This window comes from Tachysurus vachellii, chromosome 18 (assembly GCF_030014155.1).
Source record: "Tachysurus vachellii isolate PV-2020 chromosome 18, HZAU_Pvac_v1, whole genome shotgun sequence".
Lineage (NCBI taxonomy): Eukaryota > Metazoa > Chordata > Actinopteri > Siluriformes > Bagridae > Tachysurus > Tachysurus vachellii.
Window position 1 is genome coordinate 6,444,088 of NC_083477.1, and position 25,481 is coordinate 6,469,568.

At 38.0% G+C, this 25,481-nt stretch overlaps 2 protein-coding genes across 17 annotated transcripts in view; both read right to left on the reverse strand.

Moving 5' to 3' along the window:
- The window catches only part of mapk8ip3 (mitogen-activated protein kinase 8 interacting protein 3), a 32,872-nt gene extending 18,521 nt beyond the window's left edge, over positions 1–14,351 (reverse strand). For 5 of the 16 annotated variants that reach the window (XM_060892575.1, XM_060892576.1, XM_060892577.1 and 2 more), the window contains exons 1-9: positions 13,290–14,349; positions 5,621–5,741; positions 5,274–5,344; positions 4,595–4,680; positions 3,591–3,614; positions 2,839–2,983; positions 1,396–1,609; positions 974–1,073; positions 1–43 (exon numbers count right to left, since the gene is read on the reverse strand). The exon at positions 1–43 is cut by the window's left edge and continues 76 nt beyond it. In XM_060892575.1, coding sequence (XP_060748558.1) covers positions 1–43; positions 974–1,073; positions 1,396–1,609; positions 2,839–2,983; positions 3,591–3,614; positions 4,595–4,680; positions 5,274–5,344; positions 5,621–5,741; positions 13,290–13,595 — 1,110 coding nt within the window. In that variant the 5' untranslated portion in view covers positions 13,596–14,349. Of the gene's footprint in view, positions 44–973; positions 1,074–1,395; positions 1,610–2,838; positions 2,984–3,590; positions 3,615–4,594; positions 4,681–5,273; positions 5,345–5,620; positions 5,742–13,289 lie in introns of all 16 variants that reach the window. The other 11 variants (XM_060892578.1, XM_060892564.1, XM_060892566.1 and 8 more) reach the window with 7 other exon arrangements.
- A 4,271-nt stretch (positions 14,352–18,622) lies between these two features.
- Positions 18,623–25,001, reverse strand: jpt2 (Jupiter microtubule associated homolog 2). Its single transcript, XM_060892604.1, has 5 exons — positions 24,822–25,001; positions 23,692–23,846; positions 22,223–22,362; positions 20,623–20,665; positions 18,623–20,016 (listed from the first exon to the last, which is right to left on the reverse strand). The coding sequence occupies exons 1-5, from the start codon at positions 24,875–24,877 to the stop codon at positions 19,790–19,792; spliced, it is 621 nt and encodes a 206-aa protein (XP_060748587.1). The 5' UTR covers positions 24,878–25,001; the 3' UTR covers positions 18,623–19,789.
- Positions 25,002–25,481: the final 480 nt, after the last annotated feature.

The following is a 25,481-nucleotide window of genomic DNA, read 5'->3' on the forward strand; positions in this document are numbered from 1 at the left end:
TGTGTTGATTCCAAATGCCTCGTTCACTATTCCTTGAGATGGACTGAAAAAAAAAAAACAGAAAAAAAAATTGTGAGCACAGTGAGAATCAGTATTCAGACCCCTGAAATAACTACAGACTTAAACATAATTGAGATACAGCGTGATATTTTATAAGCTGTATAAAATAATGTGGAATAAGGTGGAATCCAGAATTTTAAACAAAAAAATGCATAATTACGTTGATAGCATTTGGCAGATACCCGTATTCAGAGCAACATACATTTTTATCTCATTTTATGTAACTGAGCAATTGAGGGTCAAGGGCCTTGCTCAGGGGCCCAGCAGTGGCAACTTGGTGGACAGGGGATTTTAGATCACAACCGTCCAAGCAGTAATCCAACAACTTAATCACTAAGTCATCACATTGCCCATAATGTTACATCCATCAACATTCATGTAGCAATACACTAGACCCTTGTTAGATATATTATATTTGAGGTTTGTAAATTCTCTATTCAGTTCATCTGTATGTATTGTATTTATCAGCAAAAAATAAATAAATAAATAAATAAAAGTGTGTGTGTGTGTTGTACAGTACTCCACACAATAAAAACCTGGATTATAATTCTTTGAATTAGTAGCTCAGAAAAATTAAAGAAAACATATGTCCCTGAGCCATTTCTGAATTTCCCTTTGAATATTAACATTAACATAATTTTTAAACATAGCCCTTGAATGTTTCAATACAAAAGCATTACTGATCTCGCAGCAAATAGTCAATGAGGCTTTTGCTATCACAATACGGATCCATATGTACAGTACAAATGCAAAAGACAGCGATTGTGTAGCAAATATGGATATGCATTCAACAAAAATGAAAAATATAGAATGAAATACCCTTTCTATATGAAAATTATGGATTATTTTCAGAATAAAGCAAAAACTGTATTTTGCCTTATATTCTTCTCTACATGTCTAATTACTCTCACACCTGTTTCCACCGCCATAGAAACGAGGGTCCGGGCACATATCTATCTCTGGTGTAGAATCTATTTCTTGAAATTCAGGCCACTCATCACTGCTTCCCATACCTGTACACACACACACACACACACACACACACACACACACACACACACACACACACATACACACACACACGGGTTATTACAGAATTTGGCTTGATTTTCATAAATCCATTTGCATTCCTAAAACCCCAAGCAAACTTTGCATATAAAAAGTATTTCTCTTTAAAAGTATTTGTCATCTAACTGAGACAACAGTGCATATTTTTGAGAAGTTTTCCGCAAAGATTCCGTCTTGTACACAATTTTATTGCTTTTATATGAGACACTGTAACTATATCATATTGGGATTTCCACATTTTCTTGTCCTTTGTTCTCTCTTTCTCACCGATGCTGACATTTCTGGTCTCCTGTGAGACCTGCACCTCCATATTCCTGCTGAGCCTCTTGGCATTTTTGCGGCTCCGACCCCGGCACATAAACTCTCCAGAGGGAACCATCTTCTCATTGAGAGGAGTAACTGTTGCCGAGGGAACAGATGAGGTGGGAGTATTTGATTTGCTGCCTGTGCTGCTGGGCGAGTCAGACTCTGAGCCGTCCTCCTTTATTTTGGGAGTGAGATCAGAAACGCACACGAATCACAATACAAACACAGCATTGCTAATGAATTCATTTAACATTGCACTAATATTGCAGAATGGCAGAAATTTGAACTATTAAATGCAAACACACACACACACAATTCACATAGAGTATAAGCACTTTGATGTAATTTGTCCATTAAAGCAACATCGGAGCCACAAATAAGCAACAAGCACTGCTCAGTCATGTGACAAATGAGTCACATAGAAATCAGGAAGTATGGAATTGGCCTCGAGTTTGGGTTTTCCGTTTTCTTATAACAAAAGGAAACGAAACACTAAACCTTACTATGAGAGATCCACAGATTTTTGTATATTAGTGTAGATAATAAATGCATTTAAAACTGCAATGCTTTAATCACCCTTAACATAATAAAGGGTTTCATGGTATTGTATGTCATGTAGGGCATTTTACTCACATCTAAATGCTCACATCCAGTTTTGCTGTTAGTTAGTGTCATTGCCAGACTGTGATAGCTAGCTATCATTACAGCTCAGATTATTTCAAATAAACTAGCCAGCTCTTCTCCATCACTACACCAGCTACTAACTGGGTAGGATGAAGACTAGCCAAACAAATGCATCTTGTCAAGCTGCTGCTCATTCTGCATTAAAGGGCAGTGTAACACAATCTACTGCATACATAAGCTCACAGATGCCAGCAATTGGCTAGTTTTGCTGTGAATGACAGGGGTTGAAGAGTATGCCGTCTCACGCAGCCAAAAAGCGAAGCCAATTTTCTTCATAACAAAACTAATTTCTTAACATTCTAAATGAAATCTTGTGAAATCTAAAGTCTTGTGATGTGATATTTTTGTTATGTCTGTCTGTATTGTTATTGTGCAGGGTTAACCTGCCCAGGATCTGTCTCATTCTTGAAAGCTTCTCTTTTTATAGAGCATTTTATAAATGCTTTTCTCAGCCTCCGAAAGCAGGAAACAATGAACCTAAAGTCTTGATTCATTGTTGAGCTCAAAATAATCCTCTGCTGAACTACGACGTGAAAGGACAAAATAAACATTATGAATCCCTGCATGCCTGCTGGCATCCAGTATGACGGGACGCTAGACAGAACTTGTCTTCCAGCGACACAAGCTGGTGAGAGGAAGGAGGGAGCGGGCGGAACAGTGATGTCATTATGATGACTCCTTGCCCAGCTGCAGTAGGACTACATGCCCTATCTATCACACCTGGAAGCCAGGGGCGTAGACGGCTCGACCCAGATCACTGGCATGCCAGGCGTCTGCGGACGTCGTCCTAGCCCCCCCGTGACCCCCACGTACCATTGCATCCCCGGTGGGAAACAGACTCAACGAAGGTGGTCGCTCCGCTTTACTAAAGAGAGAGAGAACGAGAGAGAGAGAGAGAGAGAGAGAGAGAGATACAGGGAATGAGAAATGTAGCATATAGTAAGACAAAAGGAAAAATCCACTCTTAATCTTTTATTTGCAAAAAACATTTTTTGGAGATGTTTTTATTTTTTAACAAGATAATATTTCATCATCATGTTTTTCTACTTTCACTTCGGTCAATAGCTTCCTACATTACCCACAATGCCGTTCTATTACCTGCTGATAGCGGTACCAGTGGGAACCAGGAAACAGCAGTGATTATTTGTTTAGTTTCTTTAGGTCACTCATCTAATCTTAATCTCCTACACTCTTCTCAAACAGATCAGCTTCTAAAGATTCAACGTTCTCAATAGTGGATTTTTCCTTTAAGGTCAAAGCCTAGTGAAAACCAGCCCAGAATAGACATGTGAGTCTGGGTTATGTGAACGCACACAAAGGAGAAAGAGGTATTGATTTTTCAGAGTATAACTGGGGTCATTCAATCAGGGAGGGATTCGTCTTTATTTACAAGGACTAAAATTAGAGCTAAGGGTAGGAACAGGGAGTGATAAACTCTGGTAGAGGCAGATAGGATTGTGGGGCATTTTTACCTTTTCCTCCAGGTGTTGCGTTGACTGAGGAGACAAACACAGCAGTGCACACACAAACAGTAAGAGAGTGAGAGAGAGAGAGAGAGAGAGAGAGAGAGTGAGTGAGAGAGAGAGAGAGAGAGAGAGAGAGAGAGAGAGAGAGAGCGCAGCACAACAAGAAAGGAGCAAATTAGACTTAAGAACACAGAGACGAACAGACAGACACATGTCTCTTTCAAAAAACATGGTACTGTACATTTAAGATAACATACACACAGCACACATGATGCAAATCAGTCACAATACAAAGCATTATGAAAATGGTTAACACACCATTTGTGCAGATGGGAACTGATACATGATTACATGAATATGTATGTGTGTATGTATTGTTCTAAACAAGAAGTGAAGAATGATCTAATAATTATCTCCAGGTATTGCCTTAATGTGCTCTCGGGATTATAACAGTTGCACATGAGCATCGCATTAATTACATCACAAGTGGGAGCTTGGAAAACATTATCAGTTGTTCAAAGACGTTGTCGCTAACATTAGCGGACGTTGTACAAAGATGTTGTCGCTAACGTTAGTGGACGTTGTACAAAGATGTTGTCGCTAACATTAGCGGACGTTGTACAAAGACGTCATGACGTCAAAGACGTTGAACAAATAACTACTTTGCAAGTGGATAATATGTGCAGCCGAACAGCATATGAAGACCACATATGACTATGTGTGGGCAGTAACGTGCACATTTTGTTGAGTGTCTATAATGGGTGTGTGTTTGAGGGCCAGCCGTGAAAAGCCTGTGACTAAGCATGAACTGACAAACTGTCAACCAGCATCTCAGTCCAACGAGCGCCTAGCAACACCATCACCAAGGCGACTGCTTTTATCATGGGATCTCAACCAAACCAGCTTATATGTACCTTAATACATCGCACATATAAGAGTAAAGCACAAAAGCAACTAACACATACAACATTATACCAAAGACCTACTTGTTTAAACCCACACACACTCACCTTCTTCCACAGCCTGTGTCTGACTGGTTGCTTCCAGCCTGCTGAATTTTGGAGCGTTCAATGTGTTCAACATAGGTCTGAATCATCTGGAAAAGAAACAAATGTATATACATTAGTATTTGGTTACCTTAAATGTAATTTAGTAGCTTAGTGGTTAAGGTGTTGGACTACTGATCAGAAGGTCATGAGTGTGAATCCCAGGATCACCAAGCTGCCGCTCCTTGGCCCCTGAGCAGGGCCAATATCTAATCTCTGATTGAGACTAGATATGTGCATCAGATTTGGAATTCCAACAAAAAGGTTGTGGAAATGAAAGGTCTTTAGTGAGCGTACATGCAGTCAGATATGAAGCTCACAGGAAAATCAAAGACCTTATTCATTAACATGGATGAGTGGTGCTCTATAGTGACTTCAATCACTACAGAGTTCAATCATTTATCCTTTATAACTGCCTGCTTCAGGTAGCATTGGTTCAAATAAGCTTATATTTTAGAAAATTATACATAAATAAAACACTGCACGAGAGGGATTATTCAGTGTTAACTGAAGCACAGGTTTTAAATAATAAAAAAAAAAAAATTCAGAGAAGGCCACGCCCACTTCTGGTTTAAACCGAATACAGATATCCGCATTATACAGATAAAGATTCAAGCATTGTGTGTGTCTGTGTGGTTCTTACTTCTGTGTGCCTCTGATGAAGAGCGTTGTACTCTCTCTTCGTCTCTGACTCACGTTCTTCCAAACGGGAGACTACAAAATGATTCAGAAACCACAATTACACACCAGTTGAGTTATTTGTGTTTTGTGTTCGTTAAAAAGGGAATTGTATGTGTTTGTGTGAATGCATGCTGCAATCTCGTTCATGTGCTTGTGTGTGTGTGTGTGAGAGTGTGTGTGTGTGTGTGTGTGTGTGTGTGTGTGTATGTGTGTGTATGTGTGTGTGTGTGTGTGTATGTGTGTGTGTGTGTGTGTGTGTGTGTGTGTGAGTGAGTGAGTGTGTGTGTGTGTGTGTGTGTGTGTACTTACTCTGATCTACATAGTTTTTGGTCTTAAGTTCCAACTGCTTTCCCTGTAATTCTAAAATTTTCACTTGGGCCTGGAGATCCTTCTTTTCTGCCTCCAACGCATCCTCAAACTCGATAAACTTCTGTTAATGGACAAAGAAAATAAACACACAGAGTATGCATTCTTAGCACATCAGTTACACTAAATCAGGTTGTCCCTAATGGGTTCACCACACAAATTAAAATCATTTCCAGTCCAGCTGGTGAGCTACATTGCAACACCGATTTTGGCAACAACTTTTGGCAGTCTGACAGGTTCACACACACACACACACACACACACACACACACACACACACACACAGGCTGCATCCTAATCAGCTCTAAAAATAAATTCATAGTCAGTTCAAAAGTCAGTTAGTAAAAGCACAAACTGTGTTCAACAAAAATAGTAAACCTTCAGCTACATAACTTTGTGTGCTATGTTTCCTGCTTACAAAGGACTTTGTAACTAACAAAACAATTATGACTGCATGGTGACAACAGGTACACAATATATGACCAAAAGTATGTGGACACCGGACCATAATATCCAGATATGCTTGTTAAACATCATACTTCAAAGGCATGGCATTAATGTAGTCGGATCCTTCTTTGCTTCTATAACAGTTGAGGCTCAAGCAGTTAAGGCTCTATGTTGTCGATCGGGGTTCAAGCCACTGTTGGGCCCTTAACTGTAACTGATCAAGGCCCTTAACCCTCACTGCTCCAGGGATGCTCTATCATGGCTGACCCTGTGCACTGACCCCAACTTCTAAAGCTGGGATATGTGAAGAAATATTTTCACTGTGCTGTATTGTGACAAATAAAGGCTTCTCTTCTATTCTATAACAGTCTTTAGTCTTATAGTCTTCACTATATTTTGGAATGTTGCATTAATGAGGTCAGGGCACTGATGTTGGGCAAGTTGGTGGTCCGAATCAACCCAAAGGTGTCCAGGGCTCTGTGCATGCCACTCCAGTGCTTCCAAACCAACTTTTATCAACCATATCTTGAACATTGCTTTGTGCACAGTGGCATTTTCATGCTGAAACAGATTTGTCCTCTTAATTCCTGTGAATAGAAATCATAATCTCACCCTATACCTATACAATCATGTGCCTTCAACTTTGTGGGAGGGCCCACATGTGAGGGTCATCGTCAGGCAGTCACACACTTTTGGCCATATAGTATACTTTTTAGGGTGCAATTGGTTTGTGGCCATAAATTTGTTGATTATGTTTTGTAACGCTTCATCTTAGCACGTTTGGCTCAAATCATGTACTTTCGCTTTGAATCTCTAGAGAAGATATATGTCAAAGAGAAAGAAAGAAGAGCCAACAGATAGATGCTGACAACAAAAATAAACATAGATAGACATCTGGAAATATCTGACACACACGCGCGCGGACAAACGATGAGTATGCGTGTTGACTTGGAGCTGTGGGAGTTTTAATAGAGCACAATAGCTTCTTTCTGCAGAAGTGCAAGAGAAACACTGTGAAATTACTGAAATCGGTAATCCTCATTCCATGCAGCTCACAAGTACACACACATACACAGACTTTCTCATTTAATGCACTTTTTTAACATTGGGACCAGCAACAATGTCCTCATAATGTCAAACTTGTACTCCGTTTGGAATAAACAAGCAGCTGAATCTCTGCCGCAACACACACACTCACTCACACACAGTTTATATCTTAAAGCATATTATTTAGTCATTTAGAATTTAAAACTAACCAATGTTATTCTTATTGTATAGGATGGTAGATATACAGTATTTTACAGGAATAACTTGGGGAACCAAGTTATTCCTGTAAAATACTGTATATCTACCATCCTATACAATGTCTATTAAATGTCCAAATTACAATCTATAGTATGTACAAGGTATGCTGTATACATTTGATACTATAACTGACTAAATAAGGAATAAAACACTTACAACATCTTCTAACAGAAGACTTCCCCGTGTCAACAATTATTTTTTATGGTTATTAGTTTTACATTATATGGAACACCAACTATATCCTTTTGTTTGCTTAATTCCACTCAACTATAAAATAATGACATTATTTACATTGACATTAAATCCTAATAATTTTTGGGTGTCACCCAAATGAGGATGAGGTTCCTTTTTGAGTCTGGTTCCTCTCAAGCTTTCTTCCTCATATCATCTCGGGGAGTTTTTCCTCGTCACCATCGCCTCAGGCTTGATCATTAGGGAAAATAGTTAGCGATATATTGTAACTTGATTTTAGACTTTAAAGGTTCAGTGTAATTCTAATTAAGGTTTTTATAGGTACATGTAGACAGGATTGAAAAAATGTTGAAAATCTCCCCCATTTTAACAAGTCAGGTGATTTCCTGAGCCCCATATAAACACAGCTTTGTACATAATCTACATTCCTCTAAAGTCAACAGACGATCACTCCACGGCTAAATGTTGTAGACACTTTGCCATCACACCTTTGGGCTTTTTTGTGCATTATGAACACAAACTTGTCACTTCTACAAGAGGTGGTTTTCTTATCCTCAGGAGTTGAGCTCATTAGCCAGAGAAATAAGCCACGGCTGTCTAATACAATTAACAAGACCGAAATGACTAATTCAGAAACTGTCACAATCATCCGTGAATTCCTGTTATATATATAAAAAAGAATTCAATAAAGATTATAGTGAATTATTGGCTAAATTCCACAATAAAACAGGAAGGGATATTGTAGCTTCTGCAGTTGTGACTCATTTTGCTCTAACGCTCCCAAATATCCTTAAGATTTGCACTTTTTCAAAAACAGTTCACGCTCCCTCTTAAGTCTCGCTCTTGTTTTAGTGTATAATCACCTCTGGATAGATTGTTGCTGTAATCACAAACACTGACTCATCTGGGAATCTCTTTCATAACATCCTTTCAACACAAAAGCACTGTTTAGCACTGTTTGCCTTTACTCTTCCACACCAGCATACTGTAATGATTTAAATGTGTCCCTTTGCGTTTGCTCTGAAGGTTTCCTGCAGATGATCTTCCAGGGCGTTTTTCATAGACACTGTCATCTCTGTTTCACTCATTAGGGATCTGGATCACAAAATTGCTTCATGACTGCTTTGTGCGGTATACAATTTAAACTGAATTTCGATGGCAAGGAAGGAATGCATGTGTAAATTTAAACCCCTTCTAAATAATAAATGATGCACTCTCTCAACACTTTCTTTTTGTCGTTCTTCAGTACTAGAATAATAATTACACTGATGATTTGATTCAGCAGACAGTGTCATACTGATCAACATATAGCTGTGTTTGAATGCTCAGCATGGCATAGATTCAGTACAGTAAGTCACATACAGCCCTTGTTGTGTCCAATATACAGTAGACTGTTGTCATAATCCCGCATGGGAAGAAACCTGAGAATGCTGTCTACTCTCTAACCCTCCACTCCACTCCCCATCCCTGTTTCTCTCTTTTCCCTCAGATCTCTCCATCCCTTCCCCCTCCATGTTATTTTTTTTTTCTTTCTCATAATAAGAGAATCAGATTACAGCGCCAGGCTCAAGCTGTGGGTTATTGATCACACGTAATCACCTTCTCCACCCATCCTCCTCTCTGCCATCCTCTACACTCGAAACACACACAACATGTGCCTGAATATTAAAACAATTCTATTTTTAATAATCTGTACTTTCTGAATGAAAATTATTACTTCATTTTGCTTTAGGTGGAAACCTGTACTCCCACTGGAAGCTCAATAGACTCCATTAAAACAAACACCTTCTGATTTTGATATTTAACAGCAAACCAACACTGTTCTCCACTGTCTGCTAATCGTAATCTTTGTATTGCTAAAACAAAAATCACCTTCTGCGTTATAACGCTCTTTTGTGTTACTGCTAAAAATAACCCAACCTGGATGTCCAAGTAGTCCTACTTCTCCTTCAGGAGCACAAACAGACTATGATATGAAACCAGATATGAATTCTATAAATAACCAACAGTAGCATTTGGCTTATCTTCAGCAACAACTCATTTTTTGCTATGCTTGTCTTTGAGGCTGCATAGCATGCAGAATTAAAAATAGCTCATACTGTAAATCCACTCTGAAACATTTAAGAGATGTATGAAACATACACAGTATATAATATACTATATGTATATACCTTGTATGTATATACCAGTATAACGATGCTGACCTTCGATAATGCGCTGCCAATCAAAAAAAATTGGCCAATCTAGATTATCATATATATTTACTGCTCTTGTCTTAAAGACATTTTGGTACACGCTTAAAGATGAAAATAATTTCTAAGCCATTACACATCCATTAAATCGTTGTTTATTTTAAAGTACCCATTCTAATATGGCACTCATTCTACAATAACACTGGAGTGGATTTAAAGAGTAGAATTGTTTGTATCTGATCTTTTCTGTGAGGAGATATTTATTTTGCATTTTTTTGGAAGGAGTCTCTAGTGTCAGTGTTTTGTATGAACATAGAGGACCTACAGGACAGAGGATATCTTTCTAACGACTAATGACAGGATATTACTTACAGTATAATCTGGGTATGTATAAAAACAAGAACTAACTTGTCTTGCAGGCATTTCACAGCACTAAATGTAACGAATGGATAAAAAGTATTCTGAGATAACTTAAATTACTAAAAAAACATAAGTGTAATAAAAAAAGGTGCTTGTATTGGAAAATAATCAACTTTGGGGTGGCAACAGCAACACGTTTTATGGTGAACCGCATCACACCAACCAGTCATTGATTACTTTCCTATACCAACAGACCGTGCTGTGGTTTGGAATGCAGGCTGATGTGGTAGCCTAGTAATCAAGGTGTTAGGCTACCAATTGGAAGGTACTGAGCTTGAAGCCCAGGTCCACCAAGCTGCTGGTGTTGGGCCCCTGATCAAGGCCCTTCATCCTCAATTGCTCAGCTGTATAAAGTGTAAGTCTCTCTAGATAAGAACATCTGCCAAATGCCATAAACGTAATGGTTTATTCCTAGACATATCAGTTAATCCTTTTTGTAGCTCCTCTGTTTTCTACCCTCCTCTGTGGTTCAACAACAACCTAAAAGCTGTAGTGCTCCAAATGCAAACTTTTTCAGTAAAGCATGAACCATACATTTATTCTCCCTGCATCACATTCAACATAGCTGTGTCTTATCTGTTCAGAGTCGTTAGTTAAAAGTAGTAGCATGATGACTGCCAGTGTGAAATTAAATGTAACCCACTTCATACTGATTATGAACTAATCACTAAATGGTCTGTTAATGAAAGGTACTGGTTAAAGATACATTTCTGATGTGATGTCATTCATTGTGATTTCTCCAACATCTTGCTTATTCCTTCTGAGCCCCACAGTTGCCACTGGGCGTGACGTGGTGGTAACATATGGAGGATGTCTTGGCAGTGCCAGTGTTCTGTGATAAGACTGCAGAGGCTTTGTGTGAGGGTTTTAAGCCATTTGATTTTTCAACAGTTGCTTGGTCAGTCTGCCAGTGCATGTTTTAATGGCAGATGCACAGAGTGATGCCATGGTTAGTGGAGTGTGGAGAGGGAATATAGATTAGTGTGAGTAAGAGCGGAAATATTAATAACTGACCTGTTTAAGAAGTATTCTTATGTAATGTGTGTAGAGGAATAATTACTAGAGAATTAAATAAACATTATTTTACATTATGGGAATGTGAATAGAAGGCGCAAAATTTGATAAAATCTGAAATATTTACTCCGTTTAGCACAAGAGCATCATGGCCATTTTAATTAACAGCCAGTATCTCTACATTTCTCTATGACATGTAGCTATCCAACAACTTCACAAACATGACATTCACTGTGTGAGGAAACTGTACTTAGTTAATGAGGTTTTAGTTATCATACGACACCTGGCTCTTACATATCAACGAATATATTCAAGAATAAAAACATTTACAAGACATGTTATAGGCAATACATTTTTTCCTAAACTTGTTACTATTTTTTTGGCTGTTTCACAGTCAGTCACTTAAATAGATTGCAACCATTTACAGAAATGTCAGTCATAGCTTAAGACAAACACACTAGTACTATAATAGAAATCTTTTTATTTATTTATTTTTTTAATTATTTATGGCCTCCCAGTAAACCTCTCTTCAACACTAAGATAAATATACAAGGCTGAGTTTCAGTCTGTCTCTGAGGCTCTCATTCTCAAACATGCATTTTGACACCCCAACCTTTTTTGTAAAATATATTCAAATTTAAAATTTCAGATATGATCAAAATAAGAAATAATTGCAAGGACAAATCCAACAGGTTAGAATGCTTTTGCTTGTGTTTACACAAGAATTGTATAATTATCATAATTCCAAAGATTACCTTCCTTAAGCAACGGAGAGGGCCAGCATAAGTACATGTCATAAAATAATAGATTTAGTGACTAATATTAGAAAAATGACAATATTTTAGGAAGAATAAAGTTTTTCATGATTGATTACACACAAAATCTCACATGGACTTGCCAATGTACAGTAGCTTCTGCACTTTATTATCAATAAAAATAAATAAGTGTAACTATGAGAATAGTGTAACTACTTCAAAGTATAACAATAAGGTTTTGAAAATTACATTAACCTTAGGGATTTGTGCTTTTTATAAAATTGTACAGTATATAAGATAACATGTTATTTAAGGCAAATTGGTTTTGTTTGTTGGTCATAAGGTTTTTAGTGGAAGTGATGGTATCATGGTGAAGGTTCTAAGGTAGCAAAATAAGGGTCTGACTGTAGATCCGGATCTTAACCACTTGCATTTTATTGCACTCTCAGGGTGAAAAAGTACCTTTCCTCGTCTCTAGGGTTTCATTGTAGATTTGTACCTGTACCACATACCTTCTGTGTAACCTGGATGTAGTTTACATTTACATATTCATATATATATATATATATATATATATATATATATATATATATATATATATATATATATATATATATATGTGTGTGTGTGTGTGTGTGTGTGTGTGTGTGTGTGTGTGTGTGTGTATACGTATATATATACGTATACACACATACATATATATATATATATATATATATACGTATATATATATATATATATATATATACACGTATATATATACGTGTATATATATATATATATATATATATATATATATATGTGTGTGTGTGTGTGTGTGTGTGTGTGTGTGTGTGTGTATACGTATATATATACGTATACACACACACACACACACACACACACACACACACACACATATATATATATATATATATATATATACACGTATATATATATACGTGTATGTATATATATATATATATATATATATATATATATATATATATATATATATATACATACATATGTGTATATATATATATATATATATATATATATATATATATATATATATATATATATATATATATATATAATTTTAAAGGTATATTATTGCACCACACTAGTGATAAGAAAAATCAGTTTTGTATTTTTTTCTGAAAGTCTAGATTCTAATTGATTCATTGATTCTAATTGAGTCAGCCACGTCAATCATTCAATAATGAACACGGCTACTAACGTAATCGTATTTCTGCTGTGACATTGTGCTGTTTATTCACACCGGGCCCGCGCATGCGCGCTCACCTCCTCGGCCTGCTTGCGCAGCGCCTTCTCTCGCTCGTACTGCGTGATGAGCTGCTCGTTGTCCTCCTTGAGCAGCTCGAGCTCCACCTCGTGCTCCTGGTTCTCGGTGAGCACCGCGTCCAGGTTCTCCAACACGTTCACCACGAGCGGCATGAGCTCCTTCACCGAGTCCTCGTCGTAGGTGCGAATCAGACGCTCGAACTCGCGGTAGATGCTGTTGGCGAGTCCGGACACGCGCTCCGACATCACGGGCACGGAGCCGTAGTCGTCCTGGTAAACGACCTCGTCCAGCGGCAGCTCCATCATCCTGGCAACGTTACTTCTTTGCAAAACGAATAAATAAATAAACAAACAAACAAACGAGCGTTTATTCCAGTGCTTCAGAAAGAGAGATTCTGGGATAGGAATTTTTATGCATCCAGAGACAGGGGTTCATTTACGGGTGCGCGCGCGCGCGTTTCTCCGTGATGTGAAGCATCAGGAGGCGCAGATTGTTTGTTTAGTCCGTGTGCCGCTACGCGAGAGGAAGCCGTCAGCTGGCGATATTAAACCCTCATCCTTACGCCGCGATGTAAAGCCTTATCAGACGTTTTACAGGACAGATCGGGCCTCGGTACGGGGTGTCCCATGTCACCGCGCGCGCGGAATCCGTCACATCACGCGCACAAACATCCGACGCTGCACCTGCCTCTGTGCGGCCATATTACTGCACCGACATGAATTAACGGAAAGGAGGAAAAAAAACAAGGAGCTACAAAAATAAATACAGTGCAAATAAACCGGTTACATATAAATACAGCCGGATGTCAGCTGCCCGCCGTTTGATGCCCGGTTGCACCGCCTATACAGCTACAGCATAGCGGCTCATTTCGGGTTTTTTTTGGCATCCACAGTCGGTGCGGTGTTTTGGGCGGTGATGCCGCTTCCCATTCGCTCACTACGGGTACTGGGAGAGTCGCGTGCTCGCTCGAAGGGGTGACGTCACTGCCCGGGTGGTACCACCGCGTCTGCGCCAAGCTCGCGCAGCCGTGACATTACTGTAGAGAGAAGGAAAAAACACATGCAATGCTTTTTCTTTGTTTTTGGCACCAGCAATATATCGAAACTTTGTTTTTTTCAAACCGTTTTTGACTTTTTATTTTATTTTAAAAACGTCAAATGTCAAAAGCATCTGTGTCAGAATTCTGACTCATTGTCTCAGTGTCAACATGCTGTTTCTGTGATAAATAAAGGATAATAATAAATAATAAATGTTTCTAACTGCACTGGAAAAAAGAAAAGGGAGGATTTTTTTATACATAAATAAGAAAAAGTGGGCTGTGAATGGAGTGTGGATTTTTCTGAAAAAAAATTTTTTTGAACATAATGCACAATGAATAATTGTTTGCTTTCAAGTTGTTTTCATGTCATGATAAGTTATGATTTCATGATTGATCACATATGGAATGTAGAGGAAAATAAAAATGTCCAGAGATGGAGGGGAAATAGAATAATGTCATGCATTTTAAAGCCTGCAAGTTTTTATTCCAGTAAATTAATTGACAGCTTTTATTAAAAAAAAAAAAAATACAAAAGAATAATTATGAAGTTGAAAAATCTGAAAACTAAATATTCACAGAGGTGATTTTTTTAATATGAGTTATACCTATAAACATATGGGGGCGCTGTATAGTTATGTTAAAAAGTTCAACACAAGTGCAATAGAAACTTTTAATTTTTAATATTGTACTCTCTATTAACTCTCATTAATAGTTAATGAAGTCGTCCCTGAAAATAACAGCTTTGAATGTCTTCTTGTAATGTCTGGTGTAATATTGGTCCACTCTTTCATGCTCAGCATTTCAAGATGCTCTATATTTTAAGATTTATGCATGTTGAAATGCATTCTTTAATTATGACCATGACTAAAATCCAGGCTGAAGTGACCAGGCCACTATGAATCAAAAACAATATATAAATTATAAATGATATATATATATATATATATATATATATATATATATATATATATATATATATATATATATATATAATACATATTTGGAGAAAACATGTAGCCTTTTATAAACTAGTTACATACATGTACTGTAAGTATATGTACATTAATACATAATAAAAATTAATAATTAATAAATAATAATTAATAAAATCATTTCCAAGTAGCTACTGTAACCTATATGCACTATACGCTGTATACAGGACATGCACAACATAAATTATGGATATAAACGTATCTCTAGACCAGCGGTGTCCGATCTTATCTGGAAAGGGCCGGTGTGGGTGCAGGTTTTCATTCCAACCAAGCAGAAGCCACACCAGAGTCTTCTAAAAGCCAAGAACAACTGATTAATCAAGTAGAATCAGGTGTGCTTGGTTGGAATGAAAACCTGCACCCACACCGGCCCTTTGTGGATAAGATTGGACACCACTGCTCTAGACGAAGCATTTTAAGAAATGTGCTGAGGAAACATCGGGAACAGTGGAATTGGTTCAAATACCTCAACTTCCTCCAGTCACAACACATCTGCTGCTGCTTACTGAGTAGGCTAGCAGCCAGTCTCACATCTTGCTGATTTGGCAGTATAGTAATGCTTCTGAGGTATGTTTCTTATAGATTGAGTTGTGCCATGACTGAAAGTAAAATAGGTGAAATTAGGGTGAAATTTGGTCGTTTCAGACTGTTAAAATCTGGCATCATGAGTCTGCACTGTCTTTTGTTCTGCACTGTCTTGTCTGTCTTGTCCTGCACTGTTTGCACCAGGTTGCAAAGTTGCACTTTATGTGGCTAGGACTACTTACTAAGTCCTAGCCCTGTCTTTGTTTTATGTAGCACCTTGATCCTGTAGAAACGTTGTCTCATTTCACTGTGTATTGCAACAGCTATATATGGTTGAAATGACAATAAAAGCTTCTTGACTTGACTTGATATTCCACATCTGAGCACTCCTCTGAAATGTCCCTGAGCCAAAACTGATGATCTGCCACTGAGTCTGACTGATCATGTGGTAACTAAGAAAGCTTTTAGTCACTATATGACTTGTATGTCATGTGGTGATTACTACATGTCAGTCAGAGGGGTTAAAAAAAGGATTCCCATAAAGATAATGTGTATACACGATTGAGTGGGTTTCCTCTGCTTCCCTCCAACTTCCCGGCTGTGAATGAATATATAAATGTTAAGTATGAGTGTATTTTCATTTTGATCTCAAGGTTTCCATGATCCATTGCTACCCTGATTACAATAAAGCAATTACTAAATTTATATGAATGACCAAATGAGGTATTCAGATGTATGAAAAACTACATCCTTCTGACAATTTTAAAAGTAGGACCTGATGTCATGTAAACCCCTGTAGGCATTCAAGCAACATCATACAAGCAAAAGTGATGTGCTACTGAATATCGGCACGGCTGTGATTCAGCCCTAGGTACGAAGTCGCAGGTAATCACAGCAGATTGTAACAACAGTTCTATGTCTGAAATACCATTAAAATATCCGGCAAAAAGAATGGAAACTAGGGGGGCACAGTGGCTTAGTGGTTAGCACGTTTGCCTCACACCTCCAGGGTTGGGGGATCGATTCCCGCCTCCGCCTTGTGTGTGTGGAGTTTGCATGTTCTCCCCGTGCCTCTGGGGTTTCCTACGGGTACTCCGGTTTCCTCCCCCGGTCCAAAGACATGCATGGTAGGTTGATTGGCATCTCTGGAAAATTGTCCGTAGTGTGTGATTGCGTGAGTGAATGAATGTGTGTATGTGTGCCCTGCGATGGGTTGGCACTCTGTCCAGGGTGTATCCTACCATGATGCCTGAGATAGGCACAGGCTCCCTGTGACCTGAGGTAGTTCGGATAAGCGGTAGAAGATGAGTGAGTGAGATTGGAAACTATTGAAGAAAACTATCTCAGACTTTTGAATTTGTTTATTTCCAAAATCTAGTATATGCATTTTCTGGTTAAAATGAATTCCATATTTATCATACCAAACATTCAAGCACGGGTTCTTGGGATATTATCATTCTTGATAGTACACTAGCAACTAATATTGCTGAAAAAAATATGGAAATATTTTGGCTTGAGTTTCCCCTCAAACAAGGAGGAAGCTATTGATGCAAAACTATGGAAATGCTTAAAAAGAAGAACTTGCTGTACTCTTGATCTTGTTTGAATCACTTCCAAAATCTAAACAGTTCATCTTACAATTCCATATAAACCCAATTATTCAACTGCTTGTACATGAGATATCAAACACCTGGTAGAGGAGGCATAAAATAAGAAACTGAAACTGAAACCCAATAGTTTGTTCACAGACAACTCATGCTTACTCATTCTTTGACTGACTTGAATGTTTACATTGGTTGTACGGTTTATAATTTTTCAGTGAACCTTGAATAGTTCCCTCATAAGAGACAAACTAGAAAACCATTGAGTTTTGCAGACCAAGACCAAAAATATAATAAACCCTCATAGGAAGTTTGGTCTGCCACAGGAGCTGTTGATGCTGTTCTACACTGCAGTCATTGAATCTGTCCTGTTCACATCCATCACCATCTGGTTTGGAGCAGCAACAAAACAGGACAGGAACAGACGGCAACACACAGTAAAAACAGCAGAAAAAATCATTGGCGCCCCCCTGCCCACTCCCCAGGACTTTTAAGATACAAGAACCAGAAACCGGGCAGGAAAAATCACTACTGACCCTTTACACCCTGGACACCCTGGACCCCTTCTGGTAGGCGCTACAGAGCCTTGCTTACCTAAACTGCCAGACACAGGAAGTTTCTTTCCCCTTATCACCCTCATTAACAACTCACCATAATTATATTCCCTGCTTCATATCTACAAGTACTGCATTATCAGAACTGTCAGTCATCACATCATCCGTATGTTACACACACTACTGCTGCTGTTGTATATTGTACTAGAAGCATAATATTGCACAATGTTATTTGCACCATCATGCACTTTTCATACTTTATGTACATAATTGATCAGTCATATATTCTGTATTCATATTTAATACTCGTACTGTCTATATTGTCTCACATCGTTCTCATTTTCTTGTAGTGTTATGTCTGTATTGTCTTGTATAGTATATTATGTCTGTATTGTCATCTTATATAGTAGTGTTATTTATGTCTGTATTGTCTTGTATAATATAGTGTTATGTCTGTATTGTCTTATCTTATATAGTATAGTGTTATTTATGTCTGTACTTTTGAGAGCCACAAACAGCTGGAACCAAATTCCTTGTGTGTGTCAACACACTTGGACAATAAACCTGATTCTGATACAGACTAAGATGACAAGATTTTATAACCATGACCCAAACAGTATGAATCATCAAAATAGATGTTTATTGTAACACAGTTTTCTGTGACATTGCCATTCATCTACACAGGCACTTTGGGCAGTGCTTCCATCAGCATGTGAGAAACATACATTCACACAAACGTGTGCCACCATGTACCTCCCTGCTGCAGTTTTTATTTGAACAAGCAGCTTGAAGGTGTATGAAGAAAAAAACAGATTCAAGTGAGAAAACGAAATGTTGATATTTGATACAAAAATCAGAACGTATGTTTATCCGGAGCATTTTCTTGCAAGAGAATATTTCTGTTATTCATTTTTAATTTTTTTTATTTCTTAACCAAAATGCCTTGATTTAGTTTTTGCTAAAGAATCCATGCGGTATATGTGAATAATCAGGAGCTGGCATCTTGTGCTACTCTATGTGAGCATTACAATCCAATCATGTGGCTTTTTTTTTGGTTCTAGTTTTCAACATGCATTTATTTTGGTATTATTGGGCTGCTTCTCCTTTAACAGTGCGTTATTAAGCACATGACGACGCACACTGCTAATAGATACATCCCTATACTGCTCAGAAACCCAGTGACAATGCAATTTCTGAAAAGAAGAGGAAAAACAAAGGGAAAAGTCATCACACTATTATGGAGCTGATTACAGCACAGTTTCAGAGCTAGACTAGAACAAAACTTTTCAGTCCTCAGGACATTTTGCTGGTTTTGTATTGTCTACATTCCTAATGCACCTGGCTGAAATGTTTTAGTGCAGCGGGACGGGGATTGTGAACCCGCTGCATGAGAAAACACTCAGACTGAATTACATGCATGCGCCATTATTATGACAGTGGTTCCAGTTTACCGTTGCACACAAACACACTTTACATTTCGTCATCAGACTTGTATACTATACAATAGCAACTTCAGAGAGCACATTCCCATGAAACAATCAACCTCCAAGTGTGATTGATGAGAAAGGAACCATTTGATTGATTGAGCGCGACCGTTATTCAAACCGTCAGACAGCAAGGAAGAGGGTTGTTTTAGGAATGAGTTAGAAAGTGCAAGAAGAAAAACTAAGACAGAACATATGCATTGAACATGAAGAATGTAGGTGATCAAAAAGGGAAGAAGCAATGTTAATAAGACAGAAGAGAGAGAGATATAGAGGGAGGAGAAGACAGAAAACACAACACGGGTCAGTAGAAGACCACGCTAGATTTTCCACCAGGCGGGTTGAGCACTCTGTTGTGCGAGCGTGGCAGAGGGCCTAGGCGCGGCTCGTGGTCCTTCTCTGACTGCTGTTTGGGGGACGGCTCAGAATCCCGGCTGGCTGTGGGCTCAGGGGGGGGAGCATCTTTCGTTGGGGTTTCCCGAGGAGAGACGACCACCTCCTTCACTTCCTTTGGCTTCTTCGGTTGAGGCGCTGAGACAGAAATACAACTGATAAAGTACAAGTAACCCTTGTTAATGCGAACAAGCTAACACACTTTGAATTAAGGAAACATTCCCTGAATTTTATCTACTGCATCTGTAGTTCACCTCTGGGTGAGACTATTACATCAGGGTGCTAATTATGTTAGGATCCTTATTTTAAACAAAACCTACATTTTTACTAAATTATTCAGTCAGGTTATCTTTAATCTATACTCTGATACTCTATACTCTTGTCCTCACAGATGAGACCACAAATTTCTAGCCATGTTATGAACATAAACATTCACCTAGTGGTACACTGACTGCACAAAAGCAATATTATAACCTATTGCGTTTCAATAGTGGTGTAACAGCTGCAAATTTAAAACTTCGACACCTGCTTTTTCACTTGTGTTGTAATTGTTTTATGTAAAAATGTGTTTGCTCATATATCAGTATAGAGTGGTGTTAAATTGGTGCATGGCAGAAACACTACAATTGCTGTAGACAGAGATGAGACTGAAAAGGAAGAACAGACTGGAGAATTTCCCAGCGTAGAAATGACAAATGAAAAGGTGCTTTGTTTTTACTGTGTACATCCTTGATGGCTGCTTACCTGGTGCTGCAACAGTGACTGCAGAACCCAAACTTATGTTGTCCTGTAAAAAGTTTAAAAGGAACTCGTCAGTGGGGAAAAAAACATCAACAAACCAAAAACCACACTTTTATTCTATAGGGTTTTTAGTTGCACCACAAGAACATAATTCAGCAGTGTCGCATAAAAACGAGCACATTGGATAACAGACGAAATGCTCTGGATTCGGTAAACTGCGGTTTGACATCAAAACAAAGGTTGGTTTATGCTCAAAGGATGAAGTAGCTTTATCAAGCACACATCACATATCACCATCAACTCCCCCCAACCACACACATTTTAAACATGTCATTTGCATTTGGTCCACCTCATTTACGGTGGTTATTTTCTTTATGAAAAAACAGGGGTTGATCCAATAACAGGACGGATTTGTGCTCGGTCATTACACAATGGATGGCCTCGAAGGAATTTGCGTAAAGTTGCTCAAAACACAATTCCACAGACTATACACAGTTTTAGAAAGGAATTTTCTCATCACACTCTCTGATATCACCCAGATGAGGATGACGTTCCTTTTTGAGCCTGGCTCCTCAAGGTTTTTCTTCCTCATTTTGTCACAGGGAGATTTGACTCTTGCTCGCTCATTAGGGATGAATCCAAATTAAAATTCTGAATTTTAATCTGAATTGATTTCTGTAAAGCTTTGAGACAATGTTCGTTGATAAACGTGCTACGCAAATAAAATTGAACTGAACCGGAGTAAATGGAGAAGGGGAAAAATACTGTCGATGAAGAGGTGAGGTGATTGTCCAAGGTTTCTGCATAGCTATGGAAATGTTTTAATAGTCTGGTATCTCCTCCATGCTGTATTCCCAGTTCACACCCAGTGTTCCTGGGAGAGACTCTGGATAAACTTTGACCCTGATCAAGATGAATGAACTGAATAAAATTTTCTTTGGACATCATCACAAAGCAGCTTTACAGGAACATATAAATTCAGAATAAAAATAATGTTAGAAAATTAATGTATATTAATCTCTAACGAGCAAGAGGCAACAGGGGGAAGGGAAAACTCGCTGAAAAGATGAGGAAGAAATTTTTAAGAGGAACCAGAGTCAAAAGGGAACCTTTCCCCATCATGGTGACACCGCAGTGTGTGATTATTTTTTATCATCTCTACACCAGTATACAGTCGAGTGCAACTGTGTAACCAGCAGCTTTTGAGTATTTAACAAGTATGAGCATCTACGTAATCTCTGAATTCATTACAGATGTACAAATCCCTCATAAATAAGTATATTCAACATAAATAACTTCCTGTCAAAGCCATCAAATTCTCAATGACAGAGAATCTGAAAAATAAATAAATAAATACATTTATGAAGAAAAAAAAAAACAAACAAAAAAAAAAAACAGACGAGTGAGATGATGAATGACTGAACTATTTCCAACTTCACCTGCAGGTAGTTATGTGAATTCTACAAATAAACAACCATTTATATTATTCATTTGAATTGAAGTGCAAATCAAGCAGGTTTATTTATACAAAAAAATAGACAAAATTTTTATTCGGATGACTAACTTGCAGACCTCCAGTTTGGCCATTGAAATATTAACCAACCTTTGGTTTGTTGGGGTGACTTTTTGCTGTAGGTTGGTTTGGCTCTGGCCCTCCAAAGATGCTGTTAGTCACTCCACCCTGAGGTTTATGCCGTGGGGAAGAAGACTCGGGCTCGGTAAAAATCCCACTGCACTTTCCACCTTTGAAAGACGGAGAAAAATATTTTGTTTTAATAATCCTGGGGTCTATTCATACAGCAAGTAAATCAAACAATAAAATTACTGCTTAGACATTTACTTATAACCTGGTTGTATTATAATGCCCTCTTATACACAACACTCCTTCACAAGGTCTCTGCTGTTTACTGTAAATAATTAACACCAGTTACAGAACTCGCACTGCTGGATTTATAGCAATGTGTGCAGCCGAGTGGGGGAAAAAGTATGCAACCTTGCCTTGTTTCCTGAAGTGAAAAAAAAAAAAAATGAATTAAAGCGTACGCCTGCTTTACAAGTTACCCATCTGAAACAAAACTCCAAGACGGTAAACCGGAGATGTGAATGTATCCTGTGACAAGCCGTGTATCCAAAACAAGATAATCAACTAAATATTAATTAATAGAAAAAAAAAAGTCAGAGTCCTCTCCTGACCAGTTTGCACAGTTAAAAAAAGAAAAAAAGGGAAAATAATGTAAAAGCAGTTGCAGGCAGAAATTCAGAATACTTGTATACTTGTATACTAAGAAAGAATACTTGTATCACACTCAGAAAAGAAGATACATTCTTTTCTCAAGCATTTTCTAGATGATTATCTTGGTCTATATTAATTAGATCAGTCTTCATTTTGCCCTGCAGGCGTGTAACTAGTTTACATACATAAGGCCTTTCTCTCAATAATTTCAGTCACAACACTACGTTCTTACAAAGTTCCTGTATGTGCTGAATTTAAAGCTTCTTGGTTCCGATTAGTCAGTAAAACTCTAATGCTGTGTGGATATGAAAGTGTTTTGCTCCAACAACTGATTTCTGAACTGCATTCCTCAACCTTAAGGGTGCAAACATGATAAAATCAGCATAGACACCTTTAGAACATGCCACGGGTTAACAGCCAATCAGAAAACAGGTCCCACTGATCTTACAACAGAACTACTTGAAGCTAAAACTAAAGTGTGGCCCGGTTCAGGATATCATGTTATCAGCCAGGTCACATGATTGCTCTAAAGAACTTAGCTTGATAGTGTTAGGAAATTTATTCAGTGGTGAATCATAGTTTCCTCATACAACCTTTGGCCTAAATTGACAAGATGATTTCAGCACAGATCACTGGGATTGATAGGATTTGGATTGACCAGTTTAGCTGTGACCTTCAGAGATTAATAGCAGTGACTCCAACCTGCAGCTTATGGACAAGTGAAGTGTGAGGGAGAAAAAAGTTACACCCCTAGCCTGATTACAGTGTGGTGAGAATTTTACGCCAGCAACGCGAATAGATTGGTGAGAAGAGGGCTTTTGTACACCATATGTTAATACCTGGAGGGTTGGAGCGTTTGGGGCCTCCTTGAGGCTCCTCCTGTGCAGGCGCGAATATTGATGATGCCATCTTGTTTGTTCGTCTCGAAGCACCGGCATCATCCTCATAGCCACCAAATATGTTGCTGCTGCCTCCACCAGGAGGACGCAAAACCCTGTGAACACAAACCAGTGCTAATATTAAATTAATACATTATTACATATGAAACCGCAAAAACAGAAAACCAGTCCATCAAATGTTGGACTCGAACATTTATTTACATGGTTATACACTTAGAAATTAAATAATCCTGTGACAGTGCGGTGTGACTTGGCAGCAACACGTCCTGATAAGTGTTATTACTCATAGACCAAAAATTTTTTGCCTGCAATTACTCATTTATTAACAAAGGACACGTCACAAGATCCATGATACATCTGTTTAGTTAAATATTAAATGTTGTGGACTATACATGAGACAAACATTTCTTCTCTTAACAGCGTCTCAAGAAAAATGTGCAGATACTAAATAAAAGGTTTTTTAACTAGTTTATTTGACTGAGGTCACATGGATTACTACAGAAACCTATTAATACTTTACAGGAACTTTTTTAATGATTATCATCTAACCAATCAGAATCGAGAAATCAATGTTTTATATAAAAAATAAAATTGCACATTTAAAAGCGCCACCTTGCGCTCGTGGCGTGTCAATGCAGCTAAGAGAAAGGCGGTAAAGAAGGGCAGCAGTGAGACAAAAACGGTCCTCATGACAACAGGGCAGAAACAATTCGGATCAAATATTTGAAGCGGATTAATTTTAGCGATCCTACACATACCTCCATTTCAGCACGTGTGGGGCAATAATCAATATATAGCAAAACAAATTGTAGCCTATATACAACAATCTTAGATTTAACAACTGAATGTATTTATTTACATAAATTCTTAAATTTACTATATAGGTGATGAATTAGCTTTTATCTGTTAGCACATGCTAAGCTATTACATTATTAGTGGACAGGCAGCTTAAGCTAAAAGTTAGCTAGCTTTAACTAGCCAAGTTCCTGTTGGAGATTTTTTTTTCCACGGATGCTAAGCTAAGCTAAGCTAGATAAGCTAACGCACTTAGAAATAAATTGAGATTTTACCTCGAACTCGGTTTCCCACCGTCCTCAAGACCCTGAAAAGTGTTCGTCGAAGTCATTGTTGTGTTTTCCTGCTAAAAGCACGGCTCAAAGTCTCTCCGATAAACCGCTATGCGGCTCTAAAACGCAGCGTTCACAAGTTACCCACAAAAGCGTTAAGAAGCTGAAGGCCACGCCCAGATGGACAGGACACGTGTTTGGAAGTCAAAATAGCGTTCCAGTACTCATCTAGTTTTCTATTGGTTGCCGTGATAAGTCAGTCAAAATTTTGCTGCGTCCTATTGGCTAAAATTATCAGCAAGGCGAACCGGATTTAAAACAGCTGATTGGCTGAATGGTTTCTTTTTCCCGCCTCCTTTCACTACAAAAGTAAAAGACGAGGTATAAAATTAAAAAAAAAAAAAAAGCAAAAACAAAGCGATTGAAATTTAACGTTTATTTACATTTCAACTTTTTTTTAAATTTATGTCATATTCACCTTTTTTTTTAATATGACATAAAACGTCAACAGCGGTCCGACAACTTTAAATATAACAATAACAATAAAACAACACTCGTGTTTAAGACTCTAAAGTGCACACGCTTTGGCAAGTATCTCCAGGTTTAGTTTTTTATTAAAGTAAAAAAAAAATACACGTTTTAGATCACGTTTAAACCACATGA

What these genes read in the sequence shown, in the direction of transcription:
- jpt2 (XM_060892604.1), bottom strand. Translation starts at nt 24,877, where the DNA reads ATGACTTCGACGAACACTTTTCAGGGTCTTGAGGACGGTGGGAAACCG. An exon ending in GGTGGGAAACCGAGTTCGAG is followed by an intron (nt 23,847 to 24,821) that starts GTAAAATCTCAA and finishes TTGTGTTCACAG; the next exon opens with GGTTTTGCGTCCTCCTGGTG. An exon ending in AGTCACTGTTGCAGCACCAG is followed by an intron (nt 20,017 to 20,622) that starts GTAAGCAGCCAT and finishes TTTCTGTCTCAG; the next exon opens with CGCCTCAACCGAAGAAGCCA.